The sequence below is a fragment of the Notolepis coatsorum genome (assembly GCF_963971535.1).
Source record: "Notolepis coatsorum genome assembly, chromosome: 2".
Taxonomy (NCBI): domain Eukaryota; kingdom Metazoa; phylum Chordata; class Actinopteri; order Aulopiformes; family Paralepididae; genus Notolepis; species Notolepis coatsorum.
This window is the reverse complement of record NC_140166.1, coordinates 3,739,599-3,765,317: the sequence shown is the minus strand read 5'-3', so window position 1 is coordinate 3,765,317 and position 25,719 is coordinate 3,739,599. Positions and strand designations below refer to the sequence as shown.

At 46.1% G+C, this 25,719-nt stretch overlaps 1 protein-coding gene across 1 annotated transcript in view; it reads left to right on the top strand.

The window, feature by feature from the left end:
- Positions 1–25,719, top strand: part of LOC311248905 (netrin-G2-like) — a gene marked incomplete at both ends in the record, with an annotated part of 118,877 nt that overhangs the window by 459 nt on the left and 92,699 nt on the right. Inside the window, 3 exon segments of the mRNA XM_084338134.1 lie at positions 3,385–3,486; positions 3,488–3,568; positions 21,287–21,545. Coding sequence (XP_084194260.1) covers positions 3,385–3,486; positions 3,488–3,568; positions 21,287–21,545 — 442 coding nt within the window.

The following is a 25,719-nucleotide window of genomic DNA, read 5'->3' as shown; positions in this document are numbered from 1 at the left end:
GATTGATTGGACATTTTAATTAACAAATTGCAGAATGGGTACAGTACAGTACAGCTCAATACACACAATTGTTAAGGGGATGCAGACCAAAGAAAGACTTTCGTCTTGTTCACATCAGGGTCCCCCATTTTCAATTCATAGTGACATTTATGACATACACAACATACAGATATACAGATATAAGAATATAATCTAATCAACTAAACTAATCTAATCATGACATTTAGATATACAGTACTGTTACATTTGTGACATACAAGATATGCAAATATACAGTTACTGTTAAACAGATCTTAACAGTAAATATATACATACGAGGGGGAGGGAAATGTATATTAGGAGGGGGTGGGTGGGTGGGAGGGTGTTCGGACATTTACAGATATCCTAACAGAAAATATATACATACGAGGGGGCGGAGACTGTACATTCAAGCATAGGTAGGGGGGGTGGGGGGGGGGGGGGGGGGGGGTGGACATTTACGGGGGGCCAGTTTCGAATTGCAGCCCCCCGTAGGTGCTCTTTGAGAGCGGTTTTGAAGGTGGGTAGGGATTCACATTTTTTTACAGCTGTGGGGTAGGGCGTTCCACATTGATGTGGCATAATTGCGAAACGTGTTTAGTTCCTTGTTTGAGCCGAATCTGGGTTGAACTCTGTCGTCTACTCTAAACCATCCTAGGTTGTCGAAATGGGCAGGGGTGAGGTGGGTTCTAGGAGTAAGGTCAAGCAGTTCTGACCAGTTTGTCAGACTACTACTTTGTGTGTCAAGTCAAGTCAAGTCAAGTCAAGAGTTTTAATTGTCACGGCATACAGGTATACAATGAAATGCGGGTGGTCTTGCCCGCAACGATGTGCAATACAGTGGTACATATAATAGAATCAAAAGAAGGAAACAACATTGTGCAGTAACAGGTAGCAGGTAACATGGAGTGACATCTCGGTATCTGTACATAGTTATTTACAGAGCATATGGGACATGCTAGTTGTGTGTGTGTGTGTGTGTGTGTGTGTGTGTGTGTGTGTGTGTGTGTGTGTGTGTGTGCGTGCGTTGCGTGCGTGCGTGCGTGCGTGCTGCTGTGTGTCGGTGTGTCGGTGTGTCGGTGTGTGTGTGTGTGTGTGTGTGTGTGTGTGTGTCGGTGTGTGTCTGTGTATAATAGTTTTTTGTGAGATGGGAAAATCCATTCCATAATGTGAGAAATTTAGGAGGATGAGTTGAGTTGAGTAAGAATGGACCCTGTGAATTTGCTTTAAAGTATGTCTTCACTTGAATGTATCTCATAAATTAGGGTTAGAGCTAGGGTTTAGGGTTACATTGATACAGATATGTGGACTTGAGTCACATGACGTGGACTTGAGGACTCGACAAAATCCTTGCAGCTTGACGTTGACTTTACCACCAATGACTTGTGACTTCACTCAGACTTGAGTCTCATGACTTGTGACTTCACTCAGACTTGAGTCTCATGACTTGTGACTTCACTCAGACTTGAGTCTCATGACTTGTGACTTCACTCAGACTTGAGCCTCGATCCTGACTGGGTATTCTCCCCAAGCCCAAAATGTAAAATAAAAGATGTCGTAAAAAGTGTAAAGCAAACTTAATTTCCCTGATTACAGTTCCACTTTGGACCAACCTTGTCAGCCAGTTGCATGAGCAGGGAAGGGAGTTGTGTGCCAGTACATAATCTAAATTGACATCGAAAAAGTAAATGTACTACTTTCTCACTACAGCAGAGAATCCTAACCTTTCTTACAAGGCTTTGGTTATGGAATTCGTTATGGGTCATAAACAGAGATGTTCCAGTGGTTCAATGAGTCAGTGTTGCCCACAGCTCTTAGACAGCTGTTCCAAAATTGAAGTACATGCAGACAGAATGAGGCAGGAATTAAATATAGCCTAATAACACATGTTCATAGTAGGTGCTTCATGTGTGTTTTGACTTGTTGCCATCAGGAAAGCGCTTTAGACAGCCTGCCTGTAAAACAAACAGAAGGAAGTTTGGTTTTGTTCCAGAGGCCATTCAACTGGTGAATGACCACAGTACAAGGAATGGTCAGTTCACTAATATGCACCTTTTGACCCCTTGATTTTAACCTTTTTGATGAAAGTGCACTTTTTTTGTACTTACCGAATTTATTTATTAGACTTGACAGATCAGCTATATAAGGATTCTGTTTTAAGTGTCATGTTTCTTGTGCTTTTAATAGTGTCATGTATGTCTCTTGTCCCTAATAAAAAATTGTGAATTGAAAAGCTTACATTATGCCAATTGTAGCTTTGCCTCACATGGGTGTAGACATCTCTCAGACTGCCCTTCATTCATTCATTCATTCAATTAATTCAATATTTATTTGATATAAGAATCATCGAGAGCAAGCTCTCATTTCCAATGATGTTGAGAAATACAACACATAATAAATACAAAAAAAAGAAAACAATATAGGATCAGAAAATCAATCAATAAACATTTAAAATAATGAATGTCCTCCTTCCAGTGACTGGCCAGGAAGAAGAAGAAGAAGAAGAGAAAGAGGAAGAGGATGAGCAAGAGGAGGGAGACACCAGGGAGTCTTGTCACCTCAATCAAGACCAAGATCCAGACTCAATTAAGACCTCAGCTTTCCATCTGATGAGAGAGAAAATCATGAACGTTTTAGAATTAGTATTTTGAGTAATGCAGTATTTTGGTAGGAAAGGTTGTAGGTATTGGTATGGTTTATTGGTGTTTTCAAATGAGGTTTTAAACAGGGGTTGGGTTAAATATAGGTACTTCAGCCTTCTTGTGTGATGTCAGAGCTGTGATGTCAGAGGAAGCAGTATGATGTCAGAGGAAGTAGTGCCTAAAGACAACTGTATTGATGGATTACAGTGTCGATCGTGATAATAATGGTCAGTCCTTTTGGTCCAAACCAGCATGACACACAGGACCAGACGAAGCAACATCCCGGTCCCACCCACCCAGTGGTGTCACTTCCTCTCAAATGTCATCTTGAACACAGGCATGCAGGAGATGAGGAAGATACATTGATGCTGCTTGTGGCCACAAAGTTGTAGGGCCTCCTGACAGAATGTGTCTGAAGTCGACAAGATGCCCCCATCAAGACATTTATCAGAAGCTCTTACAATCAGGTCAACAGTAGAATGAGCTCAACAATACCTTGTGGTCTCTGGACTTATACCTTGCCTCTGGATTTATACCTTGTCTCTGGACTTATACATTGTGTCTCTGGACATATACCTTGTCTCTGGACTTATACCCTGTGTGTCTGGTCTTGTAACCGCTGTCCTCTGGAACTTATACACTGTGTGTCTGGACTTTGTGCTGTGTTGAGCCTCACCATGTCCGTGCTCCTATTGGCTCTGCTGGCTCTGGTTCCGATCCGAAGCCCCGCCCAGTTCCTGGGGCAGTACGAGGCGTGCAGTCGTCTGGTGAGCTCGGAGGCGGGGCGGGCTGGGAGAGGTACGCCTGTCAGCCGCCCCGCCCCACCAACCATGAAGGAGTTTATGAAGATCAGAGTCGACCCTCCGGGAATCACCTGTGGAAACCCCCCAGAAAGATTCTGTACTCTGGTAGGTCTCTCTCTCTCTCTCTCTCTCTCTCTCTCTCTCTCTCTCTCTCTCTCTCTCTCTCTCTCTCTCTCTCTCTCTCTCTCCTCTCTCTCTCTCTCTCTCTCTCTCTCTCTCTCTCTCTCTCTCTACTCACTAACACACACACACCTCATCCCCTTCTCTCTGTATGGTGTCTCCCATTCTGGTACAGTGTGTATGGTGAGGAGAGGATGAGAGGGGGAGAGGGGATAGGATGAGAGGGGAGAGGAGAGGAGAGAGAGGAAAGGAGAGGAGAGGAGAGGAGAAGAGGGGGGAGAGGAGAAGAGGGGAGAGGAGAGGAGGAGGAGAGGGGAGAGGATATGATGAGAGGGGGAGAGGGGCGAGGAGAGTAGAGGAGAGGAGGATGAGAGGATGAGAGGGGAGAGGATAGGATGAGAGGGGAAGAGGGGAGAGGAGAGGATAGGATGAGGGGAGAGGAGAGAGAGGAAAGGAGAGGATGATATTGGAGAGAAGAGGAGTGGATGAGAGGGGAGAGAAGAGGATGATAGGGGAGAGGAGAGAAAGGAACGGAGAGGATGATATTGGAGAAAAGAGGAGCGGATGAGAGGGGAGAGGAGAAGAGAGAGGAGGAGGAGAGCATGAGAGGGGAAGAGAGGAGAGGAGATGAGAAAAGAGGAGGATGAGAGCATGAGGGGAAGAGGAGAGAGAGGAAATGAGAGGGGAAAAGGGGAGAGGAGAAGAAAGGAGGAGAAGAGCATGAGAGGGGAAGAGGAGAGGAGAGAGCAGTAGCGCTGCTGGTTCTCTCTCCACTAGGGGCGCTATACCAAAACATTTTGCAAACATGTACAGTACCCACGCAACCGACTCATGGCAAGACGTGAGCAATTCGACTCACGCTCACGGCAATGAATCGGCTCTTATGAACGAGTCGCTCAGCTGTTACTACAACAACACACAACCAGTCAAATAAAGTATAGTCTAATTCACAACTTGAAACACAATATATAAATAGAAAAGTTAGAAACAAAACTCGCTCCGTCTCCAAACACACGCAGATCTCTCCCTCTCGCTCCTTCTCTCTCTCACACACAGCGCGACGTGGAATCGATTCGTTACACAATCAGACCTAGTATATGTAGTATTATATACCAAGAATAACTTCAGTATGAGTACAGGGCTGTACACATATTTTGCATATTGTTAAACGAGCCAAGGCTAGCTATTAAACTATCGATATGAATAGAAAATCTGGGGACCCTGATGTAAACAAGACAAACGTCTTTCTCTGGTCTGCATCCCCTTAACAATTGTGTGTATTGAGGCCGTACTGTATTGTACCCATTCTGCAATCTGTTAATAAAGTTTTCATTCATTCATTCATTCAAACATAGACGATATTGAACAAGCCATAATCCACGTATTTTCAATCCAAAAGAGAGAGAGAGAGAGAGAGAGAGAGAGATGAGAGAGAGAGAGAGAGAGAGAGAGAGAGAGAGAGAGAGAGAGAGAAGCGTTATCTGAGTGGCTGAGAGAGAGAGAGAGAGAGAGAGAGAGAGAGAGAGAGAGAGAGAGGAGAGAGAGAGAGAGAGAGAGAGAGAGAAATATCGCTAATCTACCTTGTTAGGGCTTATTGATAAAGTATATCCACTCCATGGCATTGTCCATCAAGCCTGTGTTGATGTCCATCCATTGTCCATGCATGTCCCTCCACACTGCATCCACAATATAGCTTGTTAATAGCCAACAAGTACTGTGAGTGCCTTTGTCCATGTCCGCCTCGAACAGCCTGCAAACTACCTGGTGTTCTATCGCCATGCTCTAAGACAAACTCTAACCTTAACCAACTTTGAAAGAGTGCCTAAGCCTAACCGTTGAAAGAACTTGCCATCACGCTCCAAGACAAATATCTGCATCACACAACACAACAACAGCATAAACTCATGTTGCAAACTGCGGTTACGGAAAGTACCGCGTCGGCCAATCAGAGAGCTTTTAGACGCTCGGCTGCTTGCTAGGTCGTTTCAAACCAGCGCCCGAGTTCCATCATAATACATCATATTCAACGCAAAGCGCGTGGCTGCGACGGATACAGCGATGAACCAGTGCACGGCGGGCACGCGCACTCCAGGCGCAATTGCGCCTAGCCCAGAGAGAAATACGGCGAGGAAAAATGCCTGCGGCTACGGTAATGAAAAGGTCTATATCAGACAGAATCGTCACTTCCTGTTCAGGAAAACTATTATTAATCTTTGTAAAATTAAGTTATATTGTGCATTGGAAACACAAACATACTTAAAATGAGTAAATATTATTCATTTTAAACATGTTTATATTATTTATAGGGCTATAAAACAAAAAACAAAAAAGTTTTTTTTTCTTCTTCTCTCATTTAACAGGTGGGTCAGCGCCCTAGCGCCCCCGGTGGCGAACCGCCACTGGGAGAGAGAGGAAAGGAGAGGAGAGGATTGTTTATTGTTTAAAAGGATCCCCATTAGCTGCCACCTAAATGGCGAGCTAGTCTTCCTGGGGTCCACACAGAAAGACAACAGAAAACACAAAACATAACAACATGAGATACATATCGCTGCTGTCGGGACAAAACCTCATAACTCCATTTTTTTATTTATTTTTTTATTATATAAATCAACTCCGTAGATCATCCTCCATATGTGTGTGTGGGTTTTACAAAGTTTAAACAATGGGAAAGAATTAAACCGATCATCTGTCTAAACCTCCTAACTCTATTCACCCTCAAATCTGTGTTAGTTTTTTTCATCTGCTGAAAAGTTGGGTTTTTGGAGTTATGAGGTTTTGTCCCGACAGCAGCGATATGACAATCACAATTAACAATGATAATCTAAAAATAGTAAAACATTGCAGACATCATTATCAACATCAGAATATTTTGCTCACATATTTAAGTAGTGCATTCTCAGGTGGTATTTGAACGACACTTTGCTATTCAATTTACTTATGTTCAGTGGGCAGTTATTCCAATGATTGATGGCACGATAAACAACAGTCCTCTTTAAAGCATTTGATTTTGGACGTGGTAACATAATCTGTCCATCATCGGCTGACCTAGTAAAATAAGAATGAACCTGACTGCATCTGACGATTTGTTTGTATAAGAAAACAAGTTGAGACGAAAAGACAGTGTTCCTGAAAAATTTAACTGTGTTGAAAACCAGCCTATTCTCTACCGTTAACCATGAGAGTTGCCGGTGCATAGTGATGGTGTTTGTTCTCATGGAACAATGTAAGACTAACATTGCAGCTCTTTTCTGGGCAGTTTGCAATTTCTTTAGTTGACCTTTGGATGCAGAGGACCATACTGGTGCACAATGATCCAGGTGACATCAAATTTAAGATTTCGCCACCTGTCCCACAATGTATGTAGGGACATAAGAAAGACATTTCCTCACCATGGAGATACCACTCCCCATCTTCTTCACTATGGTATCAATGTGTGATGGAGTGGAGAGAAGAGGAGCGGATGAGAGGGGAGAGAAGAGGATGAGGGGGGAAGAAGGGAGAGGAGAAGAGAGGAGGAGGAGAGCATGAGAGGGGAAGGGGGAGAGGAGAAGAGAAGAGAGGAGGAGCAGAGCATGAGAGGGGAAGAGGGGAGAGGAGAAGAGAGGAGGAGGAGAGCATGAGAGGGGAAGAGGGGAGAGGAGAGGAGAAGAGAGGAGGAGGAGAGCATGAGAGGGGAAGGGGGGAGAGGAGAGGAGAAGAGAGGAGGATGAGAGCATGAGAGGGAAGAGGGGAGAGGAGAGGAGAAGAGAGGAGGATGAGAGCATGAGAGGGGAAGAGGGGAGAGGAGAAGAGAGGAGGAGCAGAGCATGAGAGGGGAAGAGGGGAGAGGAGAGGAGAAGAGGAGGATGAGAGCATGAGAGGGGAAGGGGGGAGAGGAGAGGAGAAGAGAGGAGGATGAGAGCATGAGAGGGGAAGAGGGGAGAGGAGAGGAGAAGAGAGGAGGATGAGAAGGAGGATGAGAGCATGAGAGGGGAAGAGGGGAGAGGAGAGGAGAAGAGAGGAGGATGAGAGCAGGAGAGGGGAAGAGGGGAGAGGAGAAGAGAGGAGGAAGAGAGCAGGAGAGGGGAAGAGGGGAGAGGAGAGGAGAAGAGAGGAGGATGAGAGCATGAGAGGGGAAGAGGGGAGAGGAGAGGAGAAGAGAGGAGGATGAGAGCATGAGAGGGGAAGGGGGAGAGGAGAGGAGAAGAGAAGAGAAGAGAGGAGGAAGAGAGCAGGAGAGGGGAAGAGGGGAGAGGAGAGGAGAAGAGAGGAGGATGAGAGCATGAGAGGGGAAGAGGGGAGAGGAGAGGAGAAGAGAGGAGGATGAGAGCATGAGAGGGGAAGAGGGGAGAGGAGAGGAGAAAAGAGGAGGATGAGAGCATGAGAGGGGAAGAGGAGAGAGGAGAAGAGAGGAGGAGGAGAGCATGAGAGGGGAAGAGGGGAGAGGAGAAGAGAGGAGGAGGATGAGAGCATGAGAGGGGAAGAGGGGAGAGGAGAAGAGAGGAGGAGGATGAGAGCATGAGAGGGGAAGAGGAGAGAGGAGAGGAGAAGAGAGGAGGATGAGAGCATGAGGGGGAAGAGGGGAGAGGAGAGGAGAAGAGCGGAGGAGGAGAGCATGAGAGGGGAAGAGGGGAGAGGAGAGGAGAAGAGAGGAGGATGAGAGCATGATAGGGGAAGAGGGGAGAGGAGAGGAGAAGAGAGGAGGATGAGAGCAGGAGAGGGGAAGAGGGGAGAGGAGAGGAGAAGAGAGGAGGATGAGAGCATGATAGGGGAAGAGGGGAGAGGAGAGGAGAAGAGAGGAGGATGAGAGCATGATAGGGGAAGAGGGGAGAGGAGAGGAGAAGAGAGGAGGATGAGAGCAGGAGAGGGGAAGAGGGGAGAGGAGAGGAGAAGAGAGGAGGATGAGAGCATGAGAGGGGGAGAGGGGAGAGGAGAGAGGAGAAGAGAGGAGGAGCAGAGCATGAGAGGGGAAGAGGAGGAGGAGAGGAGAAGAGAGGAGGAGGAGAGCATGAGAGGGGGAGAGGGGAGAGGAGAGGAGAAGAGAGGAGGATGAGAGCAGGAGATGGGAAGAGGGGAGAGGAGAGGAGAAGAGATGAGAGGAGGATGAGAGCATGAGAGGGGAAGAGGGGAGAAGAGAGGAGGATGAAAGCAGGAGAGGGGAAGAGGGAAGAGGAGAGGAGAAGAGAGGAGGATGAGAGCATGATAGGGGAAGAGGGGAGAGGAGAGGAGAAGAGAGGAGGATGAGAGCATGAGAGGGGAAGAGGGGAGAGGAGAGGAGAAGAGAGGAGGAGCAGAGCATGAGAGGGGAAGAGGAGAGAGGAGAAGAGAGGAGGAGGAGAGCATGAGAGGGGAAGAGGAGAGAGGAGAGGAGAAGAGAGGAGGATGAGAGCATGAGAGGGGAAGAGGGGAGAGGAGAGGAGAAGAGAGGAGGATGAGAGCATGAGAGGGGAAGATGGGAGAGGAGAGGAGAAGAGAAGAGAGGAGGATGAGAGCATGAGAGTGGAAAAGGGGAGAGGAGAGGAGAAGAGAGGAGGATGAGAGCATGAGAGGGGAAAAGGGGAGAGGAGAGGAGAAGAGAGGATGATGAGAGCATGAGAGGGGAAGAGGGGAGAGGAGAGGAGAAGAGAGGAGGATGAGAGCATGAGAAAGGAAGAGGGGAGAGGAGAGGAGAAGAGAGGAGGAGCAGAGCATGAGAGGGGAAGAGGGGAGAGGAGAGGAGAAGAGAGGAGGATGAGAGCATGAGAGGGGAAGAGGGGAGAGGAGAGGAGAAGAGAGGAGGAGCAGAGCATGAGAGGGGAAGAGGGGAGAAGAGAGGAGGATGAAAGCAGGAGAGGGGAAGAGGGGAGAGGAGAGGAGAAGAGAGGAGGAGCAGAGCATGAGAGGGGAATAGGGGAGAGGAGAGGAGAAGAGATGAGGATGAGAGCATGAGAGGGGAAGAGGGGAGAGGAGAGGAGAAGAGAGGAGGATGAGAGCATGAGAGGGGAAGAGGAGAGAGGAGGAGCAGACCATGAGAGGGGAAGAGGGGAGAGGAGAGGAGAGGAGGAGGAGAGCATGAGAGCAGAAGAGGGGAGAGGAGAGGAGAGGAGGAGGAGAGCATGCGAGGGGAAGAGGAGAGAGGAGAGGAGAAGAGAGGAGGAGCAGAGCATGAGAGGGAGAGAGGAGAGGAGAAGAGAGGAGGAGCAGAGCATGAGAGGGGAAGAGGGGAGAGGAGAGGAGAAGAGAGGAGGATGAGAGCATGAGAGGGGAAGAGAGGAGAGGAGAGGAGAAGAGAGGAGGATGAGAGCATGAGAGGGAAGAGGAGAGATGAGGAGCAGACCATGAGAGGGGAAGAGGGGAGAGGAGAGGAGAAGAGAGGAGGATGAGAGCATGAGAGGGGAAGAGAGGAGAGGAGAGGAGAAGAGAGGAGGATGAGAGCATGAGAGGGGAAGAGGGGAGAGGAGAGGAGAAGAGAGGAGGATGAGAGCATGAGAGGGGAAGAGGGGAGAGGAGAGGAGAAGAGAGGAGGATGAGAGCATGAGAGGGGAAGAGGGGAGAGGAGAGGAGAGGAGAAGAGAGGAGGAGCAGAGCATGAGAGGGGAAGAGGGGAGAGGAGAGGAGAAGAGAGGAGGATGAAAGCAGGAGAGGGGAAGAGGGGAGAGGAGAGGAGAAGAGAGGAGGATGAGAGCAGGATAGGGGAAGAGGGGAGAGGAGAGGAGAAGAGAGGAGGATGAGAGCATGAGAGGGGAAGAGGGGAGAGGAGAGGAGAAGAGAGGAGGAGCAGAGCATGAGAGGGGAAGAGGGGAGAGGAGAGGAGAAGAGAGGAGGATGAGAGCATGAGAGGGGAGGAGGGGAGAGGAGAGGAGAAGAGAGGAGGATGAGAGCATGAGAGGGGAAGAGGGGAGAGGAGAGGAGAAGAGAGGAGGAGCAGAGCATGAGAGGGGAGAGGAGAGGAGAGGAGAGGAGAAGAGAGGAGGATGAGAGCATGAGAGGGGAAGAGGGGAGAGGAGAGGAGAAGAGAGGAGGAGCAGAGCAGGCGAGGGGAAGAGAGGAGAGGAGAGGAGAAGAGAGGAGGATGAGAGCATGAGAGGGGAAGAGGGGAGAGGAGAGGAGAGGAGGATGAGAGCATGAGAGGGGAAGAGGGGAGAGGAGAGGAGAAGAGAGGAGGAGCAGAGCATGAGAGGGGAAGAGGGGAGAGGAGAGGAGAAGAGAGGAGGAGCAGAGCATGAGAGGGGAAGAGGGGAGAGGAGAGGAGAAGAGAGGAGGAGCAGAGCATGAGAGGGGAAGAGAGGAGAGGAGAGGAGAAGAGAGGAGGATGAGAGCATGAGAGGGGAAGAGGGGAGAGGAGAGAGGAGAGAGAAGAGAGGAGGAGCAGAGCATGAGAGGGGAAGAGGGGAGAGGAGAGGAGAAGAGAGGAGGATGAGAGCATGAGAGGGGAAGAGGGGAGAGGAGAGGAGAGGAGAAGAGAGGAGGAGCAGAGCATGAGAGGGGAAGAGAGGAGAGGAGAGGAGAAGAGAGGAGGATGAGAGCATGAGAGGGGAAGAGGGGAGAGGAGAGGAGAGGAGAGGAGGAGCAGAGCATGAGAGGGGAAGAGGGGAGAGGAGAGGAGAAGAGAGGAGGAGCAGAGCATGAGAGGGGAAGAGAGGAGAGGAGAGGAGAAGAGAGGAGGATGAGAGCATGAGAGGGGAAGAGGGGAGAGGAGAGGAGAAGAGAGGAGGATGAGAGCATGAGAGGGGAAGAGGGGAGAGGAGAGGAGAAGAGAGGAGGATGAGAGCATGAGAGGGGAAGAGGGGAGAGGAGAGGAGAAGAGAGGAGGATGAGAGCATGAGAGGGGAAGAGGGGAGAGGAGAGGAGGATGAGAGCATGAGAGGGGAAGAGGGGAGAGGAGAGGAGAAGAGAGGAGGATGAGAGCATGAGAGGGGGAGAGGGGAGAGGAGAGGAGAAGAGAGGAGGAGCAGAGCATGAGAGGGGAAGAGGGGAGAGGAGAGGAGAAGAGAGGAGGATGAGAGCATGAGAGGGGAAGAGGGGAGAGGAGAGGAGGCTGTTGCTAGGATGCTCGCGTCTCTTTCTGTCAGAAACACCTTCCGTTGATGTTCTATCCGTTCATGGATGGATCAGCCGCAGCCACACATATAACGTGGTCATCACAGAAATTTTACACAAGATGTTAGCATGGCATTTTAGTCAAATGTGGTGACTATCTTCAGTTCATGTGGTGTTTAAAACACAATTCCAGATATACTGGAAGGTGAATCAGCAGAAAATAAACGTGTCAGTAATGGTGGAAGATTATGAAAAAAGAAGGACACCTTTTTAATTAAAGGGGCTATGTACTGCTATTCCTAGCATTATTGAGGCAACTTTACACAATTCCTGTTAGTCTATTGAAGACATCTGTAAGGTTTTTTTCTAATCAAGTACTCAAAACCATCATTTTTCAGCTCCAAGATTTCAGGCTGTTATGGCCTGGCTCCGCCCATAAGCACTTTGAGTGACAGTCAGTTCACACAGTCTGCGACTGGTAGGCAGAGAGAGATAGAGAGAGAGAGAGAGAGAGTGGGGGGGGGGCGAGAGAGAGAGAGAGAGAGAGAGAGAGAGAGAGAGAGAGAGAGAGAGAGAGAGAGAGAGAGAGAGAGAGAGAGAGAGAGAGAGAGAGAGAGAGAGAGAGAAAAAAAAGACAGGCCGTCTCTTCCTTTCATTTTTTCTCTCCCTGCGGGGCAGATTGAAACCCGACACCTCTGCATACTCTGGAGGGAGAGAGAGAGAGAGAGATAGAGAGGGAGAGAGAGAGGGAGAGACAGAGAGAGAGAGAGAGAGAGAGAGAGACAGAGAGAGAGAGAGGGAGGGAGCACTTGGGGGGGGGGGGGGACCTGCCGCGCCACACGGGAGAGGGAGGAAGGGAGGCCCCCCCCCTCGTTTTCGAGAGGGTCCCACCTCCCGTGTGGCGCAGCAGGTCCCCCCCCCCCCCCCCCCCAAGTGCTCCCTCCCTCTCTCTCTCTGTCTCCCTCTCTCTTTCTCTCTGTCTCTCCCTCTCTCTCCCTCTCTCTCTCTCTCCCTCTCTATCTCTCTCTCTCTCTCCCTCCAGAGTATGCAGAGGTGTCGGTTTTCAATCTGCCTTGCAGTATGAGAAAGTGGGCGGGCATTAGCTCCAACCACAGAGCCAATCGCATCACTGTGCGCTACCCAGCGTCCGAATGACGTGACTCAGGCCTTCAAATCAAAATGGCCTGATTTACTGGAGGAGGAAAGGGGCTGAGCTGAATCAGAGCAATCCGCCAATATGGTATTTAGACACTAAAACACATTGATACGAACTCCTATTACTATAATACAATGCTAGAGACTGAAAAATGACATTTATAGTACATGTCACCTTTAAGGCACAAATTACTTGGAACTCACATGTCAAAAAGACTGGTCTGGTCCTTAAAGAAATATAGATACAAGTGGTCGTTAATTGCTTCATTAGGAGGCCAAAGTTAAATGTTAATAATTGATGAATGTAATCGCTCCTAATAAAGGGGATGAGTTTCAATAAAGGCTTTCTAATTGCTCATTTGAGAAGGTAACGTTACCTGATTAATTAATAAAGGTAAAAGTTTAGAGCAGCTAAGGTCAGCTCCTGGATGTAAACAATATCACTTTTATACTGTTATTGACTATTGAAAATATGGCTCTTGTTCCCCTTTAACCAGGATATTAGCTCATATCTGGAATATGAATCTGTATATAAGCACCTTAATATTAATGTACATATAAACACCTTATTCTGAATAAGACCTTAACAGGATATTAGCTAGTATCTCGAATATGAATGTGTATATAAACACCTTATTCTGAATAAGACCTTAACAGGATATTAGCTAGTATCTCGAATATGAATGTGTATATAAACACCTTATTCTGAATAAGACCTTAACAGGATATTAGCTAGTATCTGGAATATGAATGTACATATAAACACCTTATTCTGAATAAGACCTTAACCAGGATATTAGCTAGTATCTGGAATATGAATGTGTATATAAACATTTTATCCTAAATAAGACCTTAACCAGGATATTAACTTAACTAGTATATGGAATATGAATGTGTATATAAACACTTTATCCTGAATAAGATATTAACCAGGATATTAACTTAACTAGTATATGGAATATTAATGTGTATATAAACACTTTATCCTGAATAAGACCTTAACCAGGATATTAACTTAACTAGTATATGGAGTATAATATGTATATAAACACCTTATTCTGAATAAGACCTTAACCAGGATATTAACTAGTATCTGGAATATTAATGTATAAACACCTTATTCTGAATAAGACGTTAACGGTAGGATATTTAGTCAATGCTGGCGAGGCTCTGTGATTAATTTTACATGGACGCTGACTGATATCGCCTCTGCATCGCGTGTGTGTGGGCGTGCGCGCGCGCATGTGTGTGTGTGTGTGTGTGTGTGTGTGTGTGTGTGTGTGTGTGTGTGTGTGTGTATATGTGTATGTGTGTGTGTGGCCTATTCCATGCTGGGACAGTAAGGTAGTTTTCTCTGAGGTACTATTAACCTCACACCCCCTGAAGAGAAGAAGAGAGGAGATGATAGGAGGAGAGGAGAGGAGAGGAGAGGAGGGGAGAGGAAGGGAGAGGAGGAGGTTAAGGTGCAGAGAGGAAAGAAGATGAAAAGAAAGGAAATTATAGGAGGGGGGGGGGGGGGGGGGGGCGTCTCCAGGAGGAGATCATGTTAAATTAACTGATATACAGCAGTATTATAGTATAGGTAGTATAGTATGATCTATAGATATAGATCATATATTTATATTTATATATACTGAACAAACACTAGATGGAAGAGAGACAATGAGATAAATTAAAAACATCAAGGTTAGTGTCAAATAAACTCAGGGATAAGATCATATATACTGTATCGTCTGTGTAGTGAAATTCAATTAGAATACAAGTTGTGCGTGCATGCATGCGTGTGTGTGAGACAGTTGGTGGTCATGGCTAAAGCCAGGACAGGGTACAGTGATTATGTAGCTAATCTCATCAGTCACCTCATGTCACTGGGACCACACACGCACGCACGCACGCACGCACGCACGCACGCACGCACGCACGCACGCACGCACGCACGCACGCGAAGAACTACGACTGACTGGAAAATACTGAGCTACAATCTGGCAGCATGATGATGACATCTGAGCCAGGTCTAAGTAGGTGAAGCAATCAGCACACAGATGTCAATCAGCTGCTCCCATGGGCTCGCACACACCTGGCTCCGCGGGTCTGTAATTAGAGAGAGAGAGAGAGAGAGAGAGAGAGAGAGAGAGAGAGAGAGAGAGAGAGAGAGAGAGAGAGAGAAGACAGGCAGGAATAGGGTGTGACATTTGTATTCAGTTGGACCTTCTCCTGCTGCTGTTCTGCTCTCTCTTCAAGACAGCTTCAACAGTATACAGGCTACCTTGTTTTAAACATGAGAAAACAGCTTGTTCCACTAATTTATTTTTGTATGCCGATGACTCAGCACTCCTGGTCAGTGTTGCGTTGTTATTATGGACTGAGCCGGCACGCAGGATAATGACGCCACGCGCGCGCGCACACGCACGCGCGGCCCCGCGCGCATGCGCATATGTTCCCTCGCGCACAATAATACACTTTGTTTGTATAGCCTTTCATACAGAAACTGCAGCTCAAAGTGCTTCACAACAGAATTAAGACAGGCATAAAATGAGCACATAAAGTGCAGACATATAAAATCAGTTTTTCACATTAGGATCTAACATCCCAACAGGCAACCTTGTTTATGGTTTGATTCAGTTTTAATATAAATAATAAAAATAAAGAGAAGATTAATTAATTATCTACTCAGTCCTGAAGTTTGTGATGTAGATATGGAATGTCCCGGGTTGCTGCTGTTTGCAGAGTGTGTTGTTGTCCGGGGGTGAGTGGTGGTGGGTGGGGGGTTGAATCAAAACAGTTGTCAATTCGGAATTGACGGCTGTTTTGATTTGGCCCTTCGTTCGCCGTCGTTCACCTTTGGACGGCGGTGCACTCTGTGGACAGCGGCAACTTGGGACGTTCCATATTTACATCACAAAGAGTCCCAGACTGGTTGAAGACACCAGCCTATAGCGGCTATTGTTATGATAATGCGAGGTAGCGCCGGGGCCCGGGAGGCAGGTAAACACAACGAGCCGAGTCGAGGGCAGCGCGTTCTCGCGAGCGCGTGCATGTGCGTGCACGCGCTTCTGCTCAAATCTTTAATACTCAGTGAGGTAGCACACCGTGCTACCCCGTCCCATGAACAACGCATGCCTGCATGCCAGCACGGAACTAGGCAAAATCTGCATATGGCTCGCTGATAACAAACTATCATTACACATGGGCAAAACAGAGTCCATTCTCTTCGGTTCAAATAACAAACTCAGCAAGACCGACGGCTTCTCAGTTACAGTGGGTGACAATATTGTCACAAGGAAAGACGAAATTACCTACCTGGGTTCCATCCTAGAGGCAAATCTTTCCTGTGACAAAATGGCATCCAATGTAATAAAAAAAGTCAACCAACGAACTAGATTCTTGTACCGGATCTCCTCTCTGGTAAACAAGAATACCCTGAGGACTCTGGCAGGAGCACTCATTCAAGGGTACTATGACTATGCGTGCACCTCATGGTACCAAAGCACCTCAAAGGCGCTTAAAACAAAATTACAAACATCACAAAACAAACTGGTCAGACTACTACTTGACCTGAACCCCAGAACCCACCTCACCCCTGCCCACTTTGCCAACCTAGGATGGCTTAGAGTAGACGACAGAGTACAGCAACTTGCAATGGGCCTGGTCTACAAGATACACTATACGACCGGGGTGCCCATGTACATGTCAAAATACTTCCCAAAGGTCAGTGAATACCACAACCACTACACCAGAGGAAGCTCAACAAATCATGTTAAACCCAGATTCGGCTCAAACAAGGGACTAAACACGTTTCGCAATTATGCCACAACAATGTGGAACGCCCTACCCAAAGCTGTAAAGGAATGTGAATCCCTGCCCACATTCAAAACCGCCCTTAAAGAGCACCTACGGGAGGCTGCAATTCGAAACTGGCCACCGTAAATGCCCAAAACCCCCACCACCTCCTAATAGACAGTCTCCTCCCCACCGCATGTATATATTCCCTCCCCGCCGTATGTATATTCCCCTCCCACCCACCCACCCCCTCCTAATGTACAGTCCCCTCCCCATCATATGTATATACTCTGTCAGGATCTAGGGGTAACAGTACTGTATATTTGAATACCGCCTATGTCACAAATGTATCAGTACTAAATACCTATATGTCCCTATGCCATAAATGTCATGTATGTTATGTATGTCATAAATGTCTATATGAATTGAAAATGGGGGACCCTGATGGAAACAAGACAAACGTCTTTCTCAGGTCTGCATCCCCTTAACAATTGTATGTATTGAGCCGTACTGTATTGTACCCATTCTGCAATCTGTTAAATAAAGTTTTCATTCATTCATTCATGCTCCTGGTGTCCCATAAAGACAAGGTAGTTGTGGAAGAGATTTTGAGCAAGGAGTTGGGTAGAGTGAGCATTTGGCTATCAGATAATAAATGATCCCTCCATGTAGGAAAAACTGAAACAATCCTCTTTGGCTACAAAATCAAGCTAACAAGACTTCCAGCCTTGGAAGTGAAGGTAGTGGATTGTATCATTACTGCAAAGGATTCTGTTAATTACTTAGGCTGCATCTTTATAAGTCTTTGTCAGGGGAGAATATGGCCAGGCTCTGACCAAAATAAACCAAAAAAACTAATTCTTAGCAGGAAAATCATATCTGCTCAATTCAAACACACCGAAGACATTAGCAGATGCCTTAGTGCAGTGTCACTTTGACTACGTGTGTACATCCTGGTATAGCTGCTCACCGAAACAAATAAAGCATATATAGATTACAGACATCTCAAAATAAGTTAGTTAGGACTGTGGTTAAACTTCACCCCCGTACACAATGACTCACACCTTGATGGTCTCTGAACTGGTTACCAGTGGAAAAGAGAGTGGCTCAGATTAAGTTGGGGCTGACCTTTAAAATAACGAATGCTTATGAGTCCCTGCATATCTGGTCAGTTATTTTAATTGGGTGAGTGAGACTCACACATACTCCACGAGAGGCAGCCAGACGGATATAATTCCACACAGGTTCAAGAGTTCTATGGGGCAAAAACTAATGTTTGTATATGGCAGGAGTTATATGGAACCAATTACCTACCTCTTGCAAATCACTATAGCTACGGAAAGAGGCTTTAAGACCGATTTGAAAAAGTGGTTGGCGTCTGCCTCTATTGGATTAGGAAGGATAGGATGAGTTGTTGAAACTGATGTGTAATGTGCATGTGTTTACAGATGGATCTTTGATTTTATTATTAATTAGACGGACTAAAGGGAATACTGTATATTAATTGAATTTGATTGTGTATTTGCCTTTGACTTGTTTAATGTAGTGAAATTGTGTGGTTTGTTTTTGTATTTTTGTATTTGGGCTTCAGAGTAGTGTGACGAACCTGGTAGTGTTCAGGCTCGCCACGGTTAAAATACAAACAAATTCGAATGTCCACACAAGAGCAATATCAATCAATACAAGTATTTATTGAATTCAGGGCAGAATCCAGAGGGGAAAAGCAAAAGAATGGTCGTGATTCAGTTGGGGGTCAAAACCACAAAACAGGCTCGCAGACAGAAAAAGGGATTGTTTTCAATTCAGGGTAGTTGTCCAGTCCAGGGTCAGTACACAAGGGGGAATCTCAGCCAGTCCAGGGTCCAGTACACACAGAACACCTACTCGCTTTCTCCTCACCTTTCACTACCTCTCACCATCACAACTCTGAACAAACAATCTCTCTCTCTCTCAATACAACAACTCCAACCTCACCTCCGCTCCACTTACTCCTGACTAACCAAGTGGCTTTGTAGTGTGTGTGTCTGGGGTGCGTGTAGCTTATTAACAGCGGAAGAGTGCGTTGCGTGCTTCCGCGTTTTCTCTGATTGGCCATGACGCCCATGTGACCGCGGCAGCGCGAGAGAGCTGCAGCGCGGAAATAGGCTGTCTATTGCCATTCTCTAAGACAAACTCTAACCTTAACCAGCTACTGACTATCTGTATGTCATGTATGTCATATATGTCTATATGAATTGAAAATGGGGGACCCTGATGGAAACAAGACAAACGTCTTTCTCAGGTCTGCATCCCCTTAACAATTGTATGTATTGAGCCGTACTGTATTGTACCCATTCTGCAATCTGTTAAATAAAGTTTTCATTCATTCATTCATTCATTCCTTAACAGCGCCTAAACTTAACCCTTCTAACCTTAACCAACTCCGAAACAATGCCTAACCTTAACCTTAACCATGCCTAATCTTAACCATAACCAACTCCGAAAGAATATTCAGATTCAGATTCAGACAACTTTATTGATCCCCGTGGGGCAATTCATATTTGCAGCTTCACCAACAAGCAACAAAAACAAACAAACAACAAAACATCTCAACGACAGCACGGAAAATAAAAAGAGAAACACTCCATGTGATACAATCCAGCAATAAAAGTAAAAGTAAAAACAGACAACCAAGTGCAAAGGCTACTTAAAATGACTACTGTCTGTGTTTAAAAGTCTGATAGCCGAGGGGACAAAAGATTTGGCGTAGCGGTTGGTCCTACTTGGTGGGACGTCATAACGGCGGCCAGAAGGCAACAGTGAAAACCGCTGAGACAGAGCGTGGAGGGGTTGGTTTGTGATGCTCGTCCCCTTCTTGACCACCTGGTCCGTCCAGAGAGAACATAGGTCTCTCTGTTTTACTCCAATTATTTTGGAGCACACTTTCGCAATATACTGTAGGCTGTTCCTATCTTTAATAGACAGGCCACTGAACCAGCAGATAAAAGAAAAAGTTAGGAGGCTTTCAATAAAAGAACTATAAAAAGTGCTCAGGATCTTCGCACTAACATTAAAAGAGTTCAGCTTTCTTAGCAGGTAGATCCTCTGCTGACCTTTTTTAACAATAGACTCTGTATTTAGGTTGAACTTCAGTTTACAATCAAACACAGTTCCCAGGTATTTGTACGATTCAACAGTCTGGACGTCCTCATCGTGAATTACACTAGCTACACTGGCTTGATGATCGGGGTTGTGTCTGAAGTCAATTATCATGTCCTTAGTCTTAGAGACATTGAGGTCCAAGTAATTCTCATCACACCAATTCACAAAGTCGTGAAGTACAGGTCTATGATCAGTTTCGGAGCGCTGCAGTAGGGATACCAGGACAGTGTCATCTGAAAACTTAACCAGATGCCTTTGGTCATGAAGCGATCTGCAGCTGTCCGTGTACATAATAAATAAAAGGGGAGACAAAACGCAACCTTGGGGGGAGCCAGTGTTGGAAATCGACATGTTGGACATCTGCCCATTGACAAAGACCTGCTGGACCCTCTCAGTGAGGACATTTAAAATCAGCATGAGAAGCTGGTGTGGGAGACTAAAATGAGAGTCAAGCCTCTCAATTAAAATATTGCCATTCTCTAAAACAAACTCTAACCTAACCAGCTCCTTAACAGCGCCTAAACTTAACCCTTCTAACCTTAACCAACTCCGAAACAATGCCTAACCTTAACCATAACCAACTCCGAAACAATGCTTAAAGTTAACATGCCTAAACTTAACCGGCGAAAGAATGCACGTTAAAAAAAAAAGGGAATCGAACTTGTCACCAACGGACCGCAGGATCCACAGCACGGCAGCGCTGCCAGTTGAGCTAAGCATCGAATGAAAAACATCTGGGATTACGGCTACATAATGCCGCAAGCTCTGCCGCTCCGCTCTGCGGCTGCCGCGCTGCCGCGGGGCGTGTCGCAGCCAATCAGGGAAAATGCGGAAGCACTCGGCAGCACTCTTCCGCTGTTAATAAGCTATAGGCGTCTGGCGTGTGTGCATGTGAGATGTGTGTGAACTAATTATGCGCAGGTGTATTATATCAGTACTAATCAGCTAGTGTGTGTGTCAGGAGTGTGTGCATGTGAGATGTGTGTGAACTAATGCTGCACAGGTGTATTCTATCAGTACTAATCAGCTACCTAATTGACTACTCCTCCTGTGGCAGAAGTATCTCCCATCCTTCACATATCCATGGGAGGGGGGAGGATATCTGTCACAGTAGCTATACTGTTTCTGCCAGCTAACTGCCCACCACCCCCTACCCCCAGAGATCCACAATGGAAATAAGCCTTTTGGCTTTATTGTGTTTGTAACCTTTTTTTAAATGTATGTATTCCTGCTGGACAGTTTTATATGTATCTTTTATGAATTATCAAATAAATTAAATCAATCAATCAGCAGAAGTGTGTGGTTTGGAAAAAGGTATGTTAAACCTCCTAGGTTAGATGCATACGTTTTAATGCAAAAGTTTGAATGCAAAAGATGCAAAAGTTTAAAAACAAGACTTTGAAAATGGACAAATTCATCCCCCTCACTACTTTTAAGGACTCTATCACAGAGTTGTTTACACACACACCTGCAACTGTCACCCAGCCTTTTAACTGTAATATGTCTGTTCTGCTTCATGGATTACATACCTTGTAATTGTATTTGTTATATATATGTATATTGTAAATGTTGTATACCGGTATGTATATTTATAAATGTATAAATGTATATACGGTATGTATATTTCAGGAGAATCCATACCTCTGCAGTGATGAATGCGATGCGGCCAGTCCTGACCTTGCTCACCCCCCACAGCTGATGCAGGACAGGGAACGGGGAGGACTCATTACCTATTGGCAGACGGTCACATGGTTGCGCTTTCCTCAGCCTCTATTGGCTAACATTTCGTTGGCATGGGATAAGAGTTTGGAGCTTGTTGATGACATTGTGGTGACATTTGAATATGGCCGCCCAACCATCATGGTACTGGAGAAATCTCTGGATAAAGGTGATTTATTGATTAATTTATAGATAGATAGACAGACAGACATCAATCAATTAATATTTGTCCTAGGCTATTCAATCTATAAAGGAAATGAATGTGCTAATAATATTTTTCTAATTCCAAAAATTATCACTGCTTATTTATTTAGACAACAAATACATGTACCATGATATCATAATATGTACGATATAATCATATTATAATAGGTACCACAGTATGATGATATTATAATATGTACCACAATATCATTATATAATATACCATGATATCATATTATAATATGTACCATGACATCATATCATAATATGTACCACAATATCATTATATTATAATATATACCACAATACGTGAACGTGAACTGGCGCTGCTGTGATGGCTGCCTTTCTGATCGCTCCGACGAGACTGTGCTTTATTTTGTTAATTTTTATAGTATTAGGAGTTTTATTTGCACCAACTGTTGGTGCGTTATATGTGTATGACCGTCAGTCAATCATTGACATTGGATTAAGAAAAACTTACCGTTTGGATTGCTCTCTGGATCGGATCGCTGAACAGCAGAAATGGCCCGCCGAGATCCTTTGTTATGCCGGCCACGGACAAGACCAAAAGCCGCCGCGAAGACGAGGAAAGAGAGCCGGGGTCCGGAACAGACTGAGGTCCAAACGACACAGAACCACATTGCCCAGCATATTGTTGGCCAATGTGCAATCGATAGGAAACAAATTGGACGACATCAGAGCAAGGATCCAATTCCAGAGGGACATTCGGGATTGTAACGTCCTCTGTTTCACAGAAACTTGGCTGAGTCCAGATGTCCCGAATCATGCAATAGAACCGGCAGACCACTTCTTCGTTCTACGAAAAGACCGGACGGCATTAGAGTCACTAAAGAAGAAAGGAGGCGGCATTGCCTTCATGATAAACAAGGAGTGGTGCGATTTAGGCAACACAAAGGAAATGTCTAACCACTGCTCCCCAGACCTGGAGTTTATCACGATAAAATGTCGACCCTTCTTCCTCCCAAGAGAGTTAACGTCCATCATCCTCATCGGAGTGTACATTCCACCACACGCGAACACTGAGGTCGCACTTTCAAAACTTCACGACGAGGTAAACAAACTCCAGGCAGCTAACGTTGACGCGGCCATTTTGGTCTTGGGGGATTTCAACAGCGCGCGTCTTAAAAAGGTGCTGCCGAATTTCTATCAGCATGTGACCTGTCCCACCAGAGGCGAGAACATATTAGACCATGTATACTCGCAATTTAAGAATGGGTACAAGTCACAGGCTCTTAGTCCATTCGGTAAAAGCGATCACGCCGCAATTTTTCTTTTGCCTAAGTACAAACAGAGTCTCAAGCGAACGCCGGTGGTCTCGCGAGAGGTTAAGCGTTGGGCCGTGACGTCAGTGGAGTCACTCCAAGCAGTGCTGGGAAGCACAGAATGGAGTGTATTCCGTGATAACACAGCCAATATTAACGAATACACCGAAACGGTGATTGACTATGTCTGTACTCAGGTAGAAGTAATAATCCCCACCACCAAAATTAATATCTACCCAAATCAAAAGCCCTGGGTAGACAAATCCGTCCGTGAGGCTCTGAAAGTGCGCACATCAGCATACAACACCGGGCTGGTGACAGGCAACATGGAAGAACACAAGATGGCAAGATACAACGTCAGGAGAGCAGTAATAGAGGCAAAACGGCGTTACAGGGATAAAGTTGAACTTCAGTTTGAACAGGCTGACTCTAGAGGCATGTGGCAGGGCCTCAGAACAATGACAGACTACAAAGGAACCCCCCTCAAACTGAACAGTGACATCTCCTTAGCAAATGATCTCAACTCCTTCTATGCGAGGTTTGAGGCTGTGAATAACAACACCAGCCTACAAACCACGGCAATGGGGGGGGGGGGGTCTGCTGATGGAGACTCAGTGTTCAGGGTAACAGAGCATGAGGTGAGACGGATCTTTAAAAAAGTGGATATCAGGAAGGCAGCAGGACCGGACGGCATCCCCGGCCGCGTCCTAAAAGTCTGTGCCGACCAACTGGCCCCGGTATTCACTGACATCTTCAACCTGTCCTTGGAACAGGCCGTCATCCCCACCTGTCTGAAGAAGTCCACCATCATCCCTGTACCCAAAAAATCTACGCCCGCTTGCCTCAACGACTACCGCCCTGTAGCCCTCACCTCCATAGCCATGAAGTGCTTTGAGAAGCTAGTGAAGGGCTACATCTGTTCCTCCCTCCCCATCAACCTGGACCCTCTGCAATTTGCATATCGCCCCAACAGGTCCACGGAGGACGCCATAGCCCATGTGCTGCACACAGCAGCATCACATCTGGACAAGAGGAAGGGGAACTATGTGAGAATGCTGTTCATCGACTACAGCTCAGCATTCAATACCATAGTCCCCTCCAAACTCATAGCCAAGCTCAGGGACCTGGGCTTGAACTATGACCTGTGCCAGTGGGTCCTGGACTTCCTGACGGGCAGACCCCAGGTGGTAAGAGCCGGCAACTGCACCTCCTCATCCATCACGCTCAACATAGGGGCCCCCCAGGGCTGTGTTCTGAGCCCCCTCCTCTACTCCCTGTACACACATGACTGCGTAGCACAGCGGAACAACAACACCATCATCAAATTTGCTGATGACACAGTAGTGGTGGGCCTGATCTCTGCCAACGACGAAAGGGCCTACCTGGAAGAGGTAGAGAACCTGTCACAGTGGTGTCAGGAGAACTGCCTCTCCCTGAACGTCAGCAAAACAAAAGAGATGATTGTGGACTTCAGGAGGTCGGGGGTCAAGGACTACAGCCCCCTCAGCATCGACGGGGCACCAGTTGAGAGAGTGAACAGTTTCAAGTACCTCGGAGCCCACATATCCGAGGACTTGACATGGACCACACACATTGACAGTGTTGTGAAGAAGGCACGACAACGCCTCTACTTCCTCAGGCGCCTAAGGAAGTTCCAAGTCAGTCAGAAGATCCTTAGGAACTTCTACTCATGTACAATAGAGAGCATCCTGACCGGCAACATCACCTCCTGGTTTGGGAATAGCACTGCACAAGACCGTAGCAGACTACAAAGAGTGACACGTTCAGCCGAACGCACAATTAGAGGGGGGCTTCCCACCCTCCAGAACATTTACAACAAGCGGTGCAAGGGGAAGGCTAAGAGAATTATTAAGGACTCGAGCCACCCGAACAACTGCCTCTTTGAACTGCTGCCGTCAGGCAAGCGATACCGGAGTCTTATGGCGAGCACAGAAAGACTCAGAAGGAGCTTCTATCCCCAGGCCATCAGGCTGCTAAACGAACAATAATCGCTAAACGAACAATAATCACTATGCAACAACCATCAAATGCACACAGCACACACACCCACACGCACACACACACTCACTCAAACAAACAACACACTGCAGCACCCACTCTCCACACTTTAGATCACACAAACACACTTACACTTTATATTTATTGATAAAGGATTTGCACTACAACTCGTACACCTACTGTGAATTGTACCTAAACTGCACCTCGTCCATTTATGCCTTGCACTATATAGTATTGTATATTAGTACACTGCACAGTATTGTATATTGTATGGTAACTACGTCTACGAACATTGTACATATGTCTAAACTGAACACTGTGACCTCTTTTTTTTCTTCTAATTTTTACTATGTTTTTATTTCATACTTATCTTGTCATGCACAGTCTCTGGAGCGCAACAGTAAGAAGCATTTTGTACAAAAGTATTCTGTACTTCTGTATGACAACTATTAAAGAAACTTGAAACTTGAACTTGAAACAATATCATATTATAATACCATGACATCATGAAATCCTAATATGTACAGTACCACGATACTATATTATAATATGTACCATGACATCATGATATTATAACATGTACCATGATATTATATTATAATATATGACAATATTATATTATAATATGTATCACAATATTATATTACAATATGGAAGATGATATCATGATATTATAATATGCACCAGTGTATCATGATGTTATAACATGATATCATTATATCATAATGTCATGACATGATCCCAATGAAAGACAGTAAAATATAATTCTGAATTCTTACTCCCAGCTGATATGGAAGATATATGTGGTTATTGTTTTGATGATGTATATGTGTAATT